General features: G+C 43.7%; 1 protein-coding gene and 2 pseudogenes across 1 annotated transcript; 2 read left to right on the top strand and 1 right to left on the bottom strand.

The window, feature by feature from the left end:
• Positions 1-1,556, top strand: part of LOC124672062 — an 8,602-nt pseudogene extending 7,046 nt beyond the window's left edge.
• A 230-nt stretch (positions 1,557-1,786) lies between these two features.
• Positions 1,787-4,210, bottom strand: LOC124672061 (G-type lectin S-receptor-like serine/threonine-protein kinase At2g19130). Its single transcript, XM_047208354.1, has 3 exons — positions 3,311-4,210; positions 2,588-3,268; positions 1,787-2,458 (listed from the first exon to the last, which is right to left on the bottom strand). Exons 1-3 carry the CDS (start codon positions 4,208-4,210, stop codon positions 1,787-1,789), a joined length of 2,253 nt encoding a protein of 750 aa, XP_047064310.1.
• Positions 4,211-10,892: 6,682 nt separating this feature from the next.
• Positions 10,893-13,389, top strand: LOC124679325 (annotated as a pseudogene).
• Positions 13,390-19,933: the final 6,544 nt, after the last annotated feature.

Genomic DNA, 19,933 nt, shown 5'->3' with positions numbered 1-19,933 from the left:
AAACTACATCTATTAATCAACAAGCTAGTTTAAGAGGCATACTAGGGACTTCTTGTTTGTCTACATATCACACATGTACTAATGTTTCGGTTAATACAATTCTAGCATGATATATAAACATTTATCATAAACATAAAGATATAAATAATAACCACTTTATTATTGCCTCTAGGGCATATCTCCTTCAAGGTAGCCAAAAGTGTTGGTTTTGTGATTACATGGAAACTGTTAATCATTTGTTTATTCATTGTCCTTTTTTGAAGATAATATGGCGAATGATGTACTTTACATATAATATTTCACCACCAGCTAATGTTACTAATATGTTTGGTAGATGGCTGAATGGTGTGAGGAAGAATGATAAACAAAAAATTCGAATTGGTGTTTCAGCCATTTGTTGGGCTATTTGGAGAACTAGAAATGATATTATCTTTAACGAGCAAAGTGGAACTAATTTTTTGCAGGTTATCCGGCGAGCTGCTCATTCAATTCAGCAATGGGTTTTCCTTCTCCCAGCGGAGCAGCTGGAGGATATGGTTATTGGATGCAACCGGATGCTAGTGGTTGCTCAGGAATTCTTTTTCCAAGCTACTGGGTGGCGGCATCTTAATAGATTAGCAAATGCATAGCTTTTCTGAGTGCCATATAATTTTCAGCTGGTTGACCCATGTATCGACCCTAGCTTTTCCATGATTGTAATAACTAAAGATGAATCTTTTGTGACTTGAACACTTTATACTTTGTTTTAATAAAGCAAGCCGTGTGCATCTATTGATGCAGAGGCTGGGGCTATGCTCCTTTATCGAAAAAAAACTGTGATATCAAGCCGCATAACATACTTCTTGATGTATCCTTCGTTCCTAAGATTACCGACTTCGGGATGGCAAAGCTTCTCACAAGGGATTTTAGCCGGGGCATAACTACAACGAGGGACACTGTTGGGTACCTTGCCCCTGAATGGATTAGTGGAGTGACTATCACGCCGAAAGTCGATGTTTATGGATACGGGATGGTACTACTAGAGATCATATCCGGGAGAATGAACGCACACGAAATATGCAGCTGCGATGGTGACGGCATCGTTTATCTCCCTATCCAGGTGGCGCACAAGCTTCTCGAGGGAGATGTCATGAGCTTCGTGGATGAAAGGTTAAACAGCGATGTTGGCATTGAGGAGGTTGAAATGGCATGCAAGGTGGCCTGTTGGTGCATTCAGGACGAGGTTGCTTCGGTCCATATACTAGACCTAAACGGACCGTACAGACTACTCTATGGCCTGTACTTATGTCTTTTTATTCACTTTTAATCATTGCGCCCCTGGTTACGAAGAGGTAAGAAGATATCTTGGCTCTTCATGTGTTCTAGTTCACTACAGTTTGAACGAAGGGGGGGAGGGGGAGGGCACCGAAGCAAAAGTGATTCAGGACAGGGAGTTCGAACGCCCAATGATGGGAAAGGTGGTCCAGATTCTTGAAGGTCTTGTTGAAGTTGACACACCTCCGATGCCGAGGCTACTTGAAGCTATCGCCGGAAGATCGCATTCAACATGCACATAACCTGAAAAATCTTTCCTTCTTCTTTAACAGAGATCACCTAACCATCTCTTTACTTTAGCACCTAACCTGCTAACCATGGTTTTAATTAATACAGAATGCAAGTAAATAGATTTGAGAACTCTTTTTGGAAGGGAATTTGAGAACTTTGGTAGCAATGACTGTTTGCAATGTTGCTCGCAATTATCTCTACAAAAGGAAGATCATTTGAGACACAAGGAAGTACAAGTAGCTCATGAATTAGAATAGTGAACACTAAGTGACTGGGAGCATGTTGAATGTGAGCTTCCAGTGCCAGTGATAGCTTGAAGTAGCCTTGGCATTGGGGGGACGCTGATTTCAGTTAACCCCTCGAGAATATGAACTACCTGTCCCATTGTTGGCCGATCAAATTCATTATCTTGTATGCACCAACAAGCAACCTTGCAAGCTATTTGAGCCTCATCAAGATTGACATCACCATATACCCTGTGATCTACCAAACTCCCTGTGTCTCCTTGAAGAAGCTTGCGCGCGACATACACAGGGAAGTAGTCATCATGGTAACCATCACAAGCACATGATGGACGTGAGTTCCTCCTCCCAGATATGATCTCCAGCAACACCATCCCGTAGCTGTAAACATCGGCTTTTGGTGTGATTGCGACCCCACAGATCCACTCAGGCGCAAGATACCCAGCAGTTCCTCTCGCTGTAGTCAGTACTCGGCTAAAATCCCTTCCCAAAAGCTTGGCCATCCCGAAGTCTGCAATTTTTGGAGCAAACGAAGCATCAAGAAGGATATTCTCTGGTTTGATGTCACAGTGTATGATGCAGTCTTGACAGCTCTCGTGCAAGTAGGCCAATCCTCTAGCAACTCCCAGGGCTATTTGGTATCTAGAATTCCAGGGTATTGTGGTTCTTCTCTCAAATAAATGGAGATCGAGGGAACGGTTTGGCATGTGCTCGTAAACAAGCAATCTCCTGCTTCCATCGCAGCAAAAACCAATTAACCTGACTAAATTGATATGGTGAATGATTCCAATGGAGCTCACCTCGGCCCTGAATTGCTTCTCTCCTTGATAAGCATGGTCGAGCCTTTTCACCGCTATGGTTGTTGAGTCACTTAAAGAACCCTTGAACACAGAACCAAAGCTGCCTCCCCCTAGCTTCTCAGAGAAATGTTTGGTTGCACGCTGCAAATCAGTGTACCCAAACACAGTGATACCATCAAAACCTTGAGCATTGTTTAATATTCCACCAGAGAACATGGTTTTGTTCTTCCAAAACACCAGCAGTACGACCAGTGCTAACAAACCTAAAGCAGCAACAACAAAACTTGTACCAACAATCAATCCTCTTCTGTTGGCTTTGTGAGTTAGAGTTTCTTTGGTCGAAAGGCGTAGATAAAGAATTTCTCCATCTGTGCTAGAAATGCCATTGCATTCTTGTTGCCTGACGTTAAGCAGATCATTGTGCCAAATAGAGCATCCACTATTGCCAAAAGAATATGCGGTGCATGAACAGTCACTCTGGCAGACTTGTGCACATTCAGTAGCACTAGAAGCAACTTGCATGCGTTGGGCATTTTGTGGCAGTCCAACACATGGCATAGAGTAGAACCTGTCTGCTGAGCTTGTGCTTCTGTTGCTACTGCATTCCAACGGAGCATTTGCCGTGCACCCACTGGTTCGATCATCCAGCTCCCAGTCCTTCGGTGATCTCACGGTGAAGCTCTTCATACAATTGCAAGCTGGCATCGTGTTATCATTGCAAACTGTGAAAGGTCCACAGATTGCATAGACATCACAGGCTTTGGGTTGGGCAAACATCGGTACCCACTTCTGCGAGCTTTCTAGCCACATATATGCCTTTGCTTGACCTGACATGTCCAAATAATTACGGATAACCATGGTTTCATCGTCTAGGGTATACATGAAGTACTTTTCTTGATCATTGTTGATAAATGTAAAATTGACTAAGAGACGATTTGACGTTTCTGGCATCAAGGCAAAGTATTGGCCATTCCAGGCACCGCTAGACCAGTATGGCATGGGAGAGTTCAGTGCTGTAAGAAGGTACTGGTCGACACCACTGGGGTCTAACTCTTCAGAGTATGTACCAGTAGCTGGGTTGACTGAGTTCTTCCAAGAAACAAGGCGGCGGTTCAGGCCGGTGGCCTTGTCCCATCCAAGTTTTGCCCCGGGGAAAAATGTATCTGTCGGGTAGTCGAAGCTTTGCCACATAATGTCTGATGGGTTTGAGGGATTGTGAAGGATGAGATTTCCACTGTCCAAGAGGACAGCGATGGTGTCATTGGTTGTGATGTTTGCTCCGGTAGACCAGATTATGGAGTTTTTAGATTTGTCTAAGATGACAAGGTTTCCATCATGGAAGACTGCGAGCTGCAGCAGAATGGTGTTCTTGACTGGGTTATCCCTATTTGCCACCCATGCTGGGGTTAGCTTGGGGACTGTATTGAACCATATGCCCATGTACCAGTTGGACTCGCTTCCTGTCTCGAAGAAGCCGAGCGCGTACCTGCCATTCCCGGAGACGAGCTTGTCACTGCTGCCAAGTGGTTGGCCAGCTGAGATGGTGTCTGTCGTGGCAGAGCTTGTGGCAGCGATGTGTTGGTGGTGGAAGAGCAGGGTGAAAACAAGGAGGAGAAGAGGCATGGTGAACTGAGGAAAAATGGGAGCTTGCGGTTGCATAGGCTGCTGGTGTAGTAGTAATGTAGGATGGGTGCTCGGTGGTTATTGCCAGAAATAAGCATGGTAAAGCCAACAGGGCAGTCAAGTCGTAACCATAAAATTAACTGGTTTATAGAAAACATGTTTCAATGGTGATGTAGGATGCTAGAATTAATTTAAAGATCACCAACTGCTGACAGCATTCACGGTGGAGATGCGTGTGATCAATTCAACATAAAAATAAATTGAAAATGGTCAAGGTTACGAACTTACGAACGGCAGAGTTCCTAACACACCCTCCATAGGTCCGGGGAAAGACCTTTAGTGATCGGCATGATTAAGTGAGAGGGAAGACCGAGCTTGCAGTTGCAGAGGATGCAGGTGCAGGATGGGTGGACAGTGCAGATAACCGTAAATAAACATGGTGAAGCCAACTAGTCAAAGCACAACCACCATACAAGTGGAGTGAAAAAACAAGCTGTAAATGCTGATGCAGGATACCAGACTGTTAATTTGCTGATCAAATGCACAACATCGACGACATGGCGACGACGTGGTCTAGTCGTGTGTAAGATCACTGTTCCTGTAGCTAAAGTAAGTTGAAAATGGAAAAGGTCTTGCAAAGACCGAGTTGCTAACATCTCTCACAGCCTCGCTACAAGATCTTCAGGCATTGGCCTGTCGAGCAATACCTGAATATGTTCAGTTAACGAGCGGCCAGGATGCAAGTGTACCGGTTCAGTCGAGATCCAGGGACTATGTTTGTATAACATATTAAGTACTTTTAGCGCCAATGATGGCTAATGACTGTAATAATTAAGCACTTAAACTCGTGGCTCCGAGCTGGTATATAAAGGGGTAGATGGCAGGCACGCCTTTCTATTTCTGCTTATTTCTTCATAGATCTCTAGCTTACTGTTTAGTTTACTATGAATAAACTTCAAATCCAAAGCAGTACCCTGACAATTGGTACCATAAGCATAGATCTAGGTACAAAATCCCCAGTCGCACATGTCGATAATCTGCACCCTTTTGCAAGAACGCATGGCGAAACAAGCACACGAAGCAGCGCGTCATGCAACTGCTCTGCAACAGGCAGCGGCGGAGGAGGACCTTGTGTCGCCTCCCGCGCGTGGTCGTCAACCTACACTTATTATAAAAGAGCAGCCCATCAGAGCTCAATTAGCTCGTTTATTAAAACAGGAGGAACTTAAATGGATTCAACGGGCAAAAGTCACAGATATTAAAGAGGGTGAAGGAAATACTAAGTTCTTTCATGCAAAAGCAAATGGTAGACACTAATACAATTATTAATTTAGAAAAAAACGGGGAGGTTATTGATGGACAAAAAAAAACTTGGAGGCACAAATTACCAATTTTTATAAGAATTTGTTTGGTCAGCCTCAAGTGTCTAATATATTTTTGTAATCTGGGAACATCTCAACAATTGATCCTGAGATAGCTTTTCAATTTACACAGCCTTTCTCAATGACTAAACTAAAAAAAGGTCGTATTTGAAATGGCGCATAATAAATCGACAGTCCCAGATGGTTTTCCCATTGATTTTTACCAGAAATTTTGGGAACTAATCAAGGAGGATTTGGATGGCACATTTTGTGGACTTTCCACAAGGGAAGCTTTGATATATCCCGTCTAAATTGGTTATTACACTTCTTCCCAAGTGCTATGATCCAACATATATAAGGAAATTTCGTCCTATTTGTCTCTTGAATTGTTAGCTTTAAAATATCACCAAGCTGTTGATGAATAGACTTTCCCTGTGGTGGACCCAGTTGTGGGATCCACCTAGACAACTTTCCTTAAAAAATATATATTATGGAAGGGGTGTTGATCTTACATGAAACGCTGAACTCATTATATTCGGGGAAAAAATTATGGGATAATGTTTAAAGTCGACTGCGAGAAAGCTTATGACAAAATTAAGTGGCCTCTCATTTATCAGATGCTCAAGATCAAGGGCTTCTCTGATATCTTTTGTCATTGGATCATGAAAATGGTGCTGGGTGGTAAGGTGGGGGTTAAAGTAAACAATTGTATTGGACCTTACTTTCAAACATACCAAGGATTGCGACAAGGGGGGACCCATTGTCTCCTTTGTTGTATGACTTAGCTGCCGATGGGATGGCTATTATAATGGAGAGCGCAAAAAATTTGGGACTAATTAAAGATTTGTTTCTGACTTGGTGGAGGGGAGTTTGGTGTTGTTGCAGTATGCTGATGATACCGTGTTTTTTTTTTTTTTTTTTTTGAGAAACACAGTACAAACGTAGGCGCTCACATACACGCGCATACACTCACCCCTATGAACGCACACACGCACACCCTACCCCTATGAGCACCTCTGAAAGACGGGAACGTCGCCTCCCACTGAATGAATATTCCGCCTTTTATGAGACACACAGATGTCAAACCTGGGGTTTGAACTCTGGTGGGCTGGGGATACAACCATCCTCCTAACCACCCAACCTCAGGTTGGTTCTCGCTGATGATACCGTGTTCTTCATTAAAGATGACATATCTAGCGCTCAAAATTTGAAATTCTACTCTGTACTTTTAAACAGATGTCGGGACTTAAAATTAATTATAACAAAAGTGAGCTATATTGTTTTGGAGAGGCTGTCGACAAGAAGGATCAGTATAGCTTGATCTTCTCGTGCTTCAGGCTGTTTTCCTATGAAATATTTGGGAATTCCGGTAGATGCAACAAAGTTGTTGAACAAATCTTGGGGTAAAGCGGAAGAAAGTATGGAGGGTAAACTAAGCTGTTGGCAAGGGAAGTTAATACCAATTGGAGGGAGACTAATCCTAACTGAATCTAGCTCGACAATACTCCTGTGCACATGATGTCTTTTTATCCCTTGCCCAAAGGAGTTAAAAAACGTATGGATTACTTTGGTGGTCGACTCTTATGGGGAGAAGATCAAGGTATCGAAAAATATCATCTAATTCGTTGGTCGGTGTTTTGCTCGCCAAAGGAAAATGGGGGCTTGGGTGTTAAAGATTTAGGTTGTATGAATATTGCCTTGCTGTGCAAATGGATTAGGAAGCTAGAGATGACACAAGGGCTTTGGCGGGGAGTTCTTTATAATATATATCTTAAAAATAAAACTATGAGTGGTGTTAGGATCAACAATGGAGATGCGTGGTTTTGGAGAGGTTTATTAAAAGTTCGTGATATTTTTTATGCCCTCTGTACTCGCAAAATTGGTAATGGAAAAAGGACGCGCTTCTGCGAAGATCACTGGATTGGGTTTGATTCCTTCGAGGCCAGTTTTAAAAATCTCTATGACATCTGTGAAACAAAAGGGGTCACACTTCATATGGTTTTATCGACTGGTTTGCACATTTTAAAATTTCACCGCACACTGACAGATAATGTTCTGCAGAGGTTCCCACATCTGCAACATTTACTGGGAGGTTGGCTGAAGAAGTTTAGGAAGAAGGATAAACATATGGTTTCAGTTGGGATTGCTGCGATCCTTTGGGCTATATGGAAAATGCGTAATAATGCATGTTTCCGAAAAATTAGACCAAATGATTCTCTGGTGGTCACCAATCAAATTGGGCGTTTGATTTTGGACTGGGCAAATTTACAGGTAAAGGATGAAAGTCAAAATGCTCTCAGCTGGGGAGCCAAGTTTTTCGTGCGATTATCAAGTGAAGCATTCAGAGCGGCGCAGGGGTGGAGACCGGAAGTGCAGCGGCTAACAAGATGAAGAAAGATGGTGCTGGACGTCTGCTTCTTTCTGTTGAAACCTTCTGGTTCTTCATACTCGCTTGTCGCCTAAGAGTTTGATTTCACTATATTAGTCAGCTGTGTGTCGTTCAGTTTGGCTCACTAGAGATATGTGGGCAGGATGTTAAGAGTTCCAAATGCTGTACTGTTTTATTTTATTTTTCCTTTTCTTGTTTTTCCTGTAGAAGATAATTTGGTTTCTTTAATGGAAATGGGGGGGGGACCCCCTTTTTTTAAAAAAAAAAAAAGAACCGCCCGCGACAGCTGGGGATGCCATCTGGCAAGGGAGGAGACCGGCGAGGACGTGGGCGCTGCGCCCTTGGTCGCGTGCAGAGAGCGAAACGATCATTTTTTCCCACGCAGGCCTGAAGCATTTTTCCCCACGCAGGGCAGTTCAGTTGTCGTTGCGGGTGGCGCGCCGTGCGGCAAGCATGACGAACCGTTTGAGCTGGTTGCCTGGTCGGTCCACACACTCCTCGGCGTCGGCAAGCTACTCGTCTGTTTGGTGAAGCAGAAGCAAGGCTCCTGGCTCTCACGGCGGCGACAGCACTCAAGACAAGCTCTTGCAGGCGTGGACAGCCATTGATCGAGGAACTGTATTTGGTGCGCAACTGGGAGCCTGTTAGTACACTGGGTGTAGACACACCTAGCGAGTCCTCCGCGCCCATCCCTCCCTAACCTCCCTCCCTCCCTCCCGTGGCGCTCCCCAGGGCGCCGCCGGGGGGCCAAGCCCAACCTCCACACCCCCCTCCCCTCGAGCAGGCTCCCTCCCGCCGCTGCCGCCGGCATCTGCCGCGGTGGCGGCGGCCCCTGGCGCCGAAGGTGCTGGGGTGGAGGAGCGGCGGCGGCTCTTCGGTGCGGCTGGGGCGGCATCGGCGGATCTCGGCGTTGGCAGAGATTGGGGCGGCGTCCCCAGCCTGGCGGCGGCGGCGCAACTCGCTGATGGTGGTGGCTTCGCTGCGGGTCTAGGTCCCCCATCTAGGCCCGTCGTCCTATGGCGGCGCGGAGGGGCGTAGGGCGGTGGATCGATCGGCGGAGGGTTGCGGAGAAGGCGCTACGGCGGCGGCGGTCCTCGGTGGTTGCTGCCGGCGGTGGCCTCAGTGCAGCCGGTGGCGGTGCGACCAGGGCTGATCGCGGCTGTGTAGCCTGCTGGTTCCCGCACCCCAGGGTCGTTCGTCTTGCCGGATCTTCGGTGTGACAGGCGACGAGGATGGCCGTTTGCGTGGGGGCTCGGCCTGTGTAATGGCGGTGGTCCTAGGGTTTCTCACGCGCCAAGACGGAGACCTTCTGGAGGTTGATCTTCTTCATCGAGCCGGAGTGATGAGTTCCGGAAGGTTCTGCCGGCGAATGGAACAGTGCATCTTATGTCTGGAGTTCGCTGGATCGGGTGGTATTCGGTCGCGCGCACCCATGCTTTTATTCCGACCGTTTGGTTCTGGAGGGAGCGGCGTGAAGCTCTTTTTCTGTGTTGACACCAGGTGACTATGGATCCATGATGAAAGTCAGAAGAAGAGAATTTCATGAAGGCCGGAGGGGAGGACTAGCTAAGGGAGGTTCAAGTCTCCGCGCTGTTGAGGGGCTTGCTTGGTATCTGGGCTTCACATCAGCGGTATGAAAGTGGGGGCGACAACACATGTGAAGCGCGAGTCCTACCTTTCGGGGTGAAAACCCAAGGTCCGGCCTTAACTGGTTGTGCCTGGCAGTGACCTTGGTGGGGGCATTGTTTTGAGAGTGGGGACTATCTTCAGGGTGAAAACCTAAGATCTTTGATCGGGCGACGACGGTGTTGGAGCACTGTTCCCTTCTTGGAGGCGTCGTTTTTTGGAGAGTCTGCAATTCAGGTGTTGTCATGGTGGTGGATGTATTGTTGTTGTTAGGTCCGAGACACTGTAGTGGGACTTTTGTTTCTTAGTTTTCTTTTCTCTTTTTTGGCTGTGTGCATCCGTAGTGCCATTAGGGTGGTGCGTTGTTGGAGAGGCTGGGTGTAATTGGTATCTCTCGATATTAATATATTCCCTTTATCGAAAAAATTTGGTGCGCAACCTCCAGGGCACGGCAAGCGTCAAATGATGGAGACTGTCGAGGTAGATTAAGATGGATAATTTTGTGGGAAGCTTTGCTCGTCAATAAGACACGGCTATCTTCACTCGTCAGTCAAACCTCACGCAGGAGCAGTTGGGCTGACAAACAAATGAAACTTTACCAAAAGTATAAAGCCAAAATTGCTTCGCGCCTCTACTACCAATTATCAGCAGGCCGGCAAATGTTGTTTTCTGTCTGACAGAGACCGAATGGATCTTCAGGGAATCGATGTGCATGACCTCAAGTTGACGAGCCTCTGATTTGCTCAAGCTGATGGACCTCTTGGTAAAATGCCGTGAGTTTCACAAGTCTACTGCTTAAAATGTCCTCCCAAGTTGCATTTTTAGATGGTGCAAAATCCCTTCACCCACCACGGTAAGTAATCAAGCTCAAGAATCCAATCGTTAATCAGCTATATATTGGTTTTCAATTCATTGAGCAGGGACAGTTCGCGCACCTGACTCGGTCTAATCAGTAGTTTTCGCAAGTTGCAAATCCTCTGACATTCTACAAACACATTCCTAATATAAATTTGAAGATCATAAATCTCCATGCTGACTTTTGTTTTTTCTCCACTAGTAAAAAATACTTTCGGCATATCGATCTTTCATGGTATAGTATGTTGAACCCTAAAAGTGAGATCAAGTGTTCAAATATATTGATCCAACGGCTTAGCTTGTGGCGAACCGGTCAGTCCATGCATTCCATAGTTGTTCCGTTCATCCTTAATTTAAGCTTGAATCAACATCATCACAGCGACCTTTTTTGACTCTACTAATATGGCGTTTGTGCTTGACCTTAATTACCATGCTTAATTATATTTTTCCTATGACGATCGAGCAGAGCATCCACCCTACTACTATAGCTGCAGTCTCTGCAACCACAAGCTATCCTTCTCCCTCAGTTCATCATGACCCTCTTCCTCTTTCTGTTCGCAGCACTCTTCAGCTTACACGCCGCTGCAAGTTCTGCCACGACGGACACCATCTCCGCTGCCCAGCCACTCGTCAGCGGCGACAAGCTGGTCTCCCCGAATGGCAGGTACGCACTTGGCTTCTTCGAGACTGGCAGCGAGTCCAACTGGTACATGGGCATATGGTTCAACACTGTCCCCAAATTTACTTCAGCGTGGGTTGCAAACAGGGATAACCCAATCAAGCAGAACACCACCTCACTAGAGCTCACAATCTCTCATGATGGCAACCTTGTCATCTTGGATCGGCCTGGCAACACCATAATCTGGTCATCTCAGGCAACAATCACAACCACTGACACCATCGCTGTCCTCTTGAACAGTGGGAACCTCATCCTGCAGAGTTCTTCAAACTCATCAGAAATCTTATGGCAGAGCTTCGACTACCCCACGGACACATTTTTGCCTGGGGCGAAACTGGGATGGGACAAGGTCACCGGCCTGAACCGCCGCCTGGTTTCTTGGAAAAACTTGGTCGACCCAGCCACTGGTTTATACCGTGAGGAGCTAGACCCCGGTGGTGTCGACCAGTACCTCCTTACACGACTGAACTCTTCCGTGCCATATTGGTCCAGCGGTGCCTGGAATGGGAAATACTTTGCCTTGATGCCAGAGATGTCGAGTGGCTATTTTGTCAATTTTACATTTGTCGCCAATGATCAAGAGAAGTATTTCATGTATGCATCATATGATGAATCCATGATTATCCGTAACTATTTGGATACCTCGGGTCAGGCAAAGACAATCGTTTGGCTAGAAAGCTCACAGAGTTGGATGATGGTGTTTGCCCAACCCAAAGCTCATTGTGATGTCCATGCGGCCTGCGGACCTTCTAGCATCTGCAATGACAATGCGCTGCCATCATGCAGTTGTATGAAGGGCTTCGCCGTGAGATCTCCCAGGGATTGGGAGCTAGATGACAGAACTGGTGGGTGCCTGAGAAACACTCCGTTAGACTGCAGCAACAGATCAAGCACAAGTTCAACAGATAGGTTCTACTCTATGACATGTGTTAAATTACCCCAAAATTACCATAGTATGCAAACTACTGCTAGTTCTGGTGAATGTGCACAGGTTTGCTTGAGTGACTGTTCTTGCACTGCATATTCCTTTGGGAATGGTGGATGCTTTATCTGGCACAATGAATTGCTTAACACAAGGCAAATACAATGTAGTTACACTTCCAGCGCAGATGGAGGAACTCTTTACCTTCGCCTTGCCGCCAAAGAATTTCTCACTCAGAAAGCCATCAGAAGAGGAGTCATTTTTGGGGTTATCTTTGGTGTGTCCATTGCTGCGCTAGGCTTGTTAGCAGCAGTACTGATCCTACTACTGCTTATTTGGAGGAGGAACAGAAGAAAGTTTTCTGGTGGCATACTGAACAAGGGTCAAGGTGGCAATGGTATCGCCACATTTCGTTACGTTGATTTGCAACGTGCAACTGAAAGTTTCTCTGAGAAGCTCGGGGGAGGCAGCTTTGGTTGTGTGTTCAAGGGGTCTTTGAGTGACTCCACAGCTATAGCAGTGAAGAGGCTTGACCATGCTTATCAAGGAGAGAAGCAATTCAGGGCGGAGGTGAGCTCAATCGGAATCATTCACCACATCAATTTAGTCAGATTGCTTGGATTTTGCTGCGAGGGTAGCAGGAGGTTGCTTGTGTACGAACACATGCCAAATCGTTCGCTTGATCTCCATTTATTCCAGAGCAATGCCACGATGCCATGGCATACCAGGTACCAAATCGCCCTCGGAGTTGCTAGAGGATTGGCATACTTGCACGGGAGCTGCCAAGACTGCATCATACATTGTGACATCAAGCCAGAAAATATCCTCCTGGACGCTTCATTTGCTCCAAAGATTGCAGACTTCGGGATGGCGAAGCTTCTAGGAAGGGATTTCAGCCGGGTGCTGACCACGGTGAGAGGAACTGCAGGGTACCTCGCGCCTGAATGGATTAGTGGTGTTGCAATCACAGCGAAAGTCGATGTTTATAGCTACGGGATGGTGCTGCTGGAGATCATCTCAGGGAGGAGGAACTCATCTGCGCCGTGTTCTTGCGGTGCCGACTATGGTGTTTATTTCCCTGTGCATGCTGCCTGCAAGCTTCTCGAAGGCGGCCCCAGCATTGGGAGCTTGGTGGATCGCACGTTACATGGTGACGTCAATTTGGATGAGGCTGAAAGAGCTTGCAAAGTTGCATGTTGGTGCATCCAGGATAATGAGTTTGATCGACCGGCAATGGGAGAGGTGGTTCAGATTCTTGAGGGGCTGGCTGAAGTCAGCGTGCCCCCCATGCCAAGGCTACTTCAAGCTATGAGTGACACTGGAAGCTCACATTCAAAATGCTCCTAATAAATAGTATGATTATGTTTTTTTTCAAATGAACGTTTCAATTCTGAAATCCATGAATTACGTGTATTTTCTTTGTGTCAGAAATGAAATTGCTTCTTATCAAGGTCAATATCTACGAGTGATTGACATAGTGGAGGAGTCGCAACGGCTCCTGTAGTCTAAGGTTGTGTTTTTCTCTGTGTAGTCTCTCTAAAATTTGGGAGCGAATTTCACTTCCCTCGACCTCCCTAAATCTGGGAACTTCAGTTATTTCACTCTCTGCACCAACTAGAGATGCACTTAGTGGACTTAATAGTGCATACACTCATTCACTATGCACCGAGCCTAATACTCGTGATAATTAAACCAGTGAGGCGTGGTTTGTTTGAAGCAGGTGGAGCTGTGGCTAATGGTGCACCTAGCTATAGACTAAGAAGATAGAGGCTAGACTCGATAGAGGCTATAGGTTTATTCACCAAGTTTAGGTGACGCATCAATAAATGATAGAAGATGATGCATATGGCTGTGTTTTTTTCTTGAGTGAATTACAAAGTTTAATTGTGAAAACCCATCTACTAAAAAACCATACAGATTACCCCATTAAAAAAACGTTAAGATATCTTTCTGTAATGCATGTCTATGTGGAAAAGGTGTGACTGTGTGAGGTAATGATCGGGATTTGAGGATACCATGAAGATAGTGAGGAAAGGCGCGGATGAAAAAAGAGAAGGCTAGGCATAATTGATGATGCCCTCCAAAGTTCACCCATAACTTGTGCACCACATTTGACCTAACATGTCAGTCCTACCTAAGGATGGCTATGGGTAGGGTATAGGCAGGTAGAGCAATATCATATCCATACCCATATAGTCAATGGGTACAAACATCGGACATACCCGTATCCATGGGTATAAAACTTTACCCATACCCATACTTGGCGGGTACGCATACCCATTTCATTGGGTACCCAGTGGGTAGGTTAAATTGTACAAAATTCACTCGCAATTTTAAATTTATTGATAACAAATTTGATTAAACAATGAATTATCTCAACTCAATAACACGTAGTTGAGTACATAACAATTAACAAGATATAATAATCACATTCTCGTATTCTAACTTATAAGTCAACAAAAATAGACATGTCACGTAGAAAATTTACAATAAACGGGCAAGGTATGTGTATACCCACGGGTACGAGGCTATACTCGTGCCCTACGCATGACTTGACGGGTAGTATATGAGTACTATCCATGGGCATAAAAGTGTACACATACCCTGCTCATGCGGGTACGGTACCCACGGAAAACCATACTCGTGGGTAAAATTGCCTAAAAAGGGGTAAAAGCGAGTTTACAGTTTCTTTGGTGGGGTATTCTAGTAGAATTTTCACTAAGGCACAATTGGGAGATAAGAAGTAGAACTCATTCACAGTATGTTGTGCTGTTTATCACACTTACATTTCGCTTTCACTACAAAGGAAAACATTTTTTTGACAAATCACTTTCGTCATTTGAAGGTCAGTTTTCATCAAGCATTACTTCGCGGTGACGAAATTTGATCGTCATGGGGTTCGTCAAGGAAGCTCCGTCATAAAATATCGGGGGTGATGGTATGCATTTTTTCGTCAACGTCAAATGTTTGATGGTGACGACCTGCAAATTCGTCAACATCGAAGGTTTATTGTTGACAGACAGGTTTATCACGAAAAATTGCAACTTTCGTCAATATCTAAATCTTGGGAAGTTTCTGATTGGTCCAAAAAAGCATACGTGGCCTTACATGTGGGTCCCATTTGGCTTCTGACAACATGGTCCGACGGCGCTGACATGGTGGGACCCACAAAATTATGACAAGCTGGACCCTCAATATTCTGACCGGTGGGATCCACAAAATTCAGACAAGTGGGACCAGATTGTTGCCGACATATGGGTCCCAATAATGCTGACTGGTGGGACCCACAAATTCTGACAAGTGGGACCAGAAATTGGTGCCACGTGGTTTCATTTAATAGTGATGTTGTGACATTTTCCGTCACCTTTTGAATTTGACAAAATTTGAGAGCATTTGAATTATTTGCGAAATTTGGGAAACAAAAAAACTGGCGAAATATGAAAAAATAGACAATAAATATCATGCATAAATGGTGGCATAAGAAGTATATATGTCTCTCACAGACCGAAAGATTCATAAGAAAAATTACAATTGGAACACAAAGAAATTAAAAGACCTATGATTAATAATGTTGTAGGACGGTGGTGCAATAGATCAGTGCCCTGGGATTCAGACATGGATGGTGGCTGGGATGTCCTCAAGAGCAAATTAAGCACGGCATCCGTTTCTCTCTGCCTCTTTTCAAAAGCCAAAGTCTTTTCTTCTTGGGCTTTCTTCAGAGCTTCAAGTTCTTCCTCCTGCTTCTTCCTGATCTCTTCAAATTTTTGATCTTGTTCTTGCAGTCTTGCCTGCATCTCACTGTGGTACCTTTCAGCTGCCTGTATGGAGTTCTGCTCTTCTTCTGCCAGTCTTTGTTGTAGCTCTCGGATGCGTGTAGCTGAGACAGAAGACTTCCTGGAGCTTGTTGCGACGCCCAATCTTGGTAGGAATGTGCTGTTGCAGGTGGTGGATGGGCTTTTCTCGCTCAGAACTAGCTGAACAATTTGCAAATCAGTCAAATCAGGTTCATCTTCATTGCGTGGCGCCGTTTTTTTGCCACCATTTTATCCTGCATAAAGATTACAATCATTGCATGGACAACATACAAAACTGGATTATATTATACTAGTCATCAACCCGTGCTTCCGCATGGCCTAAACTGTTTTATATAGAGATATATCATTGGAACTTTTATTAATACTTATAATTACTTGATGAGAAATTAAAAATAATCATTATTTAAAGATTACAACTAACTACATGCAAGCGTATTGGTCACTATATGGAAGCAAATTCACTACATGTTAATTCGTCATTTTTTAAAAGATTACACCAATATCTTCTTCATTTTTTATTCTAAAAAAGATTTTCGTTGAGGTTTTCTCTTAGAAAGTTCATTTCTCAACGTGGGTTATTTGATTCGTTAGATTGCATTTCATAGGGGTTCATTTTCACTGCATTTCATATGAATTTTCCTACTTATGGAGCCTGTTGCATGTCTTTTTATCTTGTGCAAACAAACATATATTTTAGCCATATACTATTTTAATCTGACAAATAAAAGATTCCTTGGACTTTTTTACATTCAGTTTACTTATTTTGATGTTTAAGGAGAGGGAGCCAGTGAGACGTGGTGTCCTAATTAATAGTAAACTCCTACGCTCATATATAACCCTAACTGTAAACTTATCATACTTCTCTATAACCGAGAAGAAGATGTAGATTACCATAACTACGATAACTGATAGAGAGCCTCCAGTGACTAAAAAAAATATACAAAATGATGGTTAATTAACTACTCCCAATCAAAGGAAGGGAATTGGACACTCTACCAAGAAAATGTATGCAATACTACAAAATATATTTGAGTGAAGAAAACATTCAGTTGAGATAGAGATTTATGAGGTATTGTATGCAAATAATTTTTTTAAATATGAGAAAGGGAAATTTAGTTCGGCATCCGATTATCTAGCATTAAATCTGATAATGTAAAATGTGCTGGGATATACATTTGATATAGTCAATAAAAGAAAATGCTTAAGTGCAGGTGCAAACTGGGAAGAAGCAACACTCTGAGAACTTCCTTTTGTGAGAAAAGATTGACCTGAAAAATGTAGGAATCAGTACATGTGTATGGTAAAGTAGCAACAAAGCCAACTTTGGCAAATTAAATGGCAACAAAACTGAATACATAATTCAGGAAATATTCAACTTACACATTAATGAGGAAGAGTTATAATGGATAGTAGTGAACAATTATCAATCCAGGTTGTTTGTGTGATGAACGCAGGAAAACCCCAAAATGCAGAACGTTGTCCACGGCCCTGTATTAGAAAGGTGCATTCTTGTTGAAAACATCAACAAAAGAGAATTGATTAAAAAAACGGGAAGCAACATTATTAGAGTGGGTATAGTTCACAGTCCAATCCGGATATTCTATCTGAGACCTAAATAATTCCAATTATAGTGTCAACTATTATTTTGAATCGTTTTTAATTGGAATGATATCTAAAGTTGAACAGCAACATTTTATTTTTCACACTGCCACTGCTAATGAACCTACAACTTAATCACATTGTGTTGAATGAATGTCCTTCTCAGTATATAGTCATTATCCTTAGGAAAGAAAAGGAACACAAATTTCCGAAACACTTTACTTGCAAAGTTGGCCGTAGAAAAGAACTATATATCAGTCGTTACATGGAAACACACGATTAAGCTGGACATGACCTTGAATATAAACTTGAAAGTTGTTAATGTTATGCAGACACACATTTTGTTACCTGATCCCTTTCACTGGAAGCTCCACATGCTACAATACTTAGCATGTATATGTTCAGAGATAGAGCAAGTGCCTAGTTACAAAAATAATTTTATCCTGCATGAAAACATTGATCTAAAATATGATCCAGAAATTAGAGCACCGGACAAATTATTTTAACCAATTCATGCCTTCAAATCCTTTGTTTAAGCAATGAACCACATCAAGTAGCATGCGGATAAGACAAAGATCTGATGGATAATGCTTATCATTCGGAAATATTTTTAATTCATCACACGATCTTGGTACAAAAATTAGAGATAGACATGAGGCTTACAGGTAATAGTTTCATCCATAATCTGTTGATGAGCCATTAAAGCGAGTATATTGTAAGCCACATCAGATCATCATCAGATAACTCTGTCTTTGTCAGATAAATTGGTGGTGTTCATCGGTCCTGTTGTTGCTAATGTTCTTCGGAAACACGGAATCAGTTCTAACAGAAAATCATAGACAAAAAAAAGTGACAGAGATAAACTTCAGTATATTACATTGAAGCTTCAGAGCTGGTGACTAATGACGTTTTCCTGCCGGCCGGACGATTCGTGCTGGTGGAGGCATCACTCATCATATTGATCTTGTTGACCTGCTGCTGAATACAACGTTAGATTTATGTTTCTCGAGATCGCCAAACTGGTTCATTGGCCTCGGCTGGACCATGAGGAAATAGATGAATTAACGTAGCCTGGAAAATAGATTGAATTCAGCTCGCCTAATTTTTTCACCGGGATACTACAGGACGTAGTCCATCCCTACAATGACATGTGCGGCTTGTCTCTGGTGGCTACTCTGTCGTCTCATTTGTCCAAAAAAATTGTAATCTATTCCTGCAGGAGTTGTCTCGGCAGACTGGGATGCAGCCGCACTGGCTTGTGGAGGCCGAGGTAGCGGCCACAACATGAGACGACGGGCAGTAAATATAACCCGTGGCAGGCTAGAGCAGAGAAGACGTGGGGAGGATGCACTTACCATTGCAGCGACTAAATTTGGCGGAGGTCGAGAGGACGCCGATGGTACCGGCGGCGCTGACCAAGATCGGAAAAGGATGAGCGCTGAGGAATAGATTGGTTGGGATCCGGCGGTTATTTAATTTGAGATTGCGGTGAGACGATTGGAGCAATCGTGGTTGTTTATTTTTTATCCGATGGTAAATAGTAGTTTAGACATGAGGATTAATGGAGAGGCTTGTAGGGAGTCTCCAATTAGTAAATATAAGATTGTGCTAATATGAAATATTTCTTACATATGCACTTTTTGCTTCAGCACTCATAATGTTATCCTTGTTAGTGTGTGTGATTCTAAAAAATTCAATTGGAGAGGTTTCTTCTTCCTGCTGCTTAGCCTTCTGCTTGAAAAAATGTAGAATGCACATTACCATTGTACACTGTGTATGACAGAAGTATGAACTGTATGGGGAAATTCAGAACACTTACTATAAGTTCCCAGTGAGCAACATAGCTTCGAGATCCAGTGGTATGGAACTGTTTCACAGCTTCTCTGTTCTTTCCATTTTTTACACACACTACCTATGTTCAGTACATGCATTTTATTTATCCAGATCAGAGAAATGTAAGAATTCAGTAGCTGTTATTGAAAGGAATAACGTTTATGTACCTGGTACTTCTCATCAAACCATCTCTTCACCAGTTTTTTCCAGCTTTTCTCTTCTACATGATCTGGCTTCTTCAGATATGCTTGCTCCAGTGTGAGATTTTTAATTTTCGGCCAATACTCATTTTTAAGCCTATATCGGAACTGCCGAATACTAACTTGCAGCATATCAGTGCACACATCTTGAGCCACCTCATCATTTTTGTCCATACTAAACTTTCCCTGCAAAATAGTGATGCATTACTCAGTAGATTCTTAGATAGTTGATCGTGTAGCATAGTAATTAGGTTAAACCAAGATTGTACAGGACTCACCGCTACTGTACTTATAGCATGAGAAATGACATGCTTGAGAGTTTCATCTTTCTTGTACTATGTCCAGTGTGTTGCAAGCGGCATTTTCTCACGGATGTGAATACCAACCTCACTGCTCAGCTTTGCTGACTGGATATAATCCTTGGGTCTCCTGACACCAGCAGAG

Source organism: Lolium rigidum, chromosome 7, assembly GCF_022539505.1.
Source record: "Lolium rigidum isolate FL_2022 chromosome 7, APGP_CSIRO_Lrig_0.1, whole genome shotgun sequence".
In the NCBI taxonomy this organism is placed as follows: domain Eukaryota; kingdom Viridiplantae; phylum Streptophyta; class Magnoliopsida; order Poales; family Poaceae; genus Lolium; species Lolium rigidum.
Note: the sequence above shows the minus strand (reverse complement) of the source record. Positions and strands in the feature narration are given on the sequence as shown.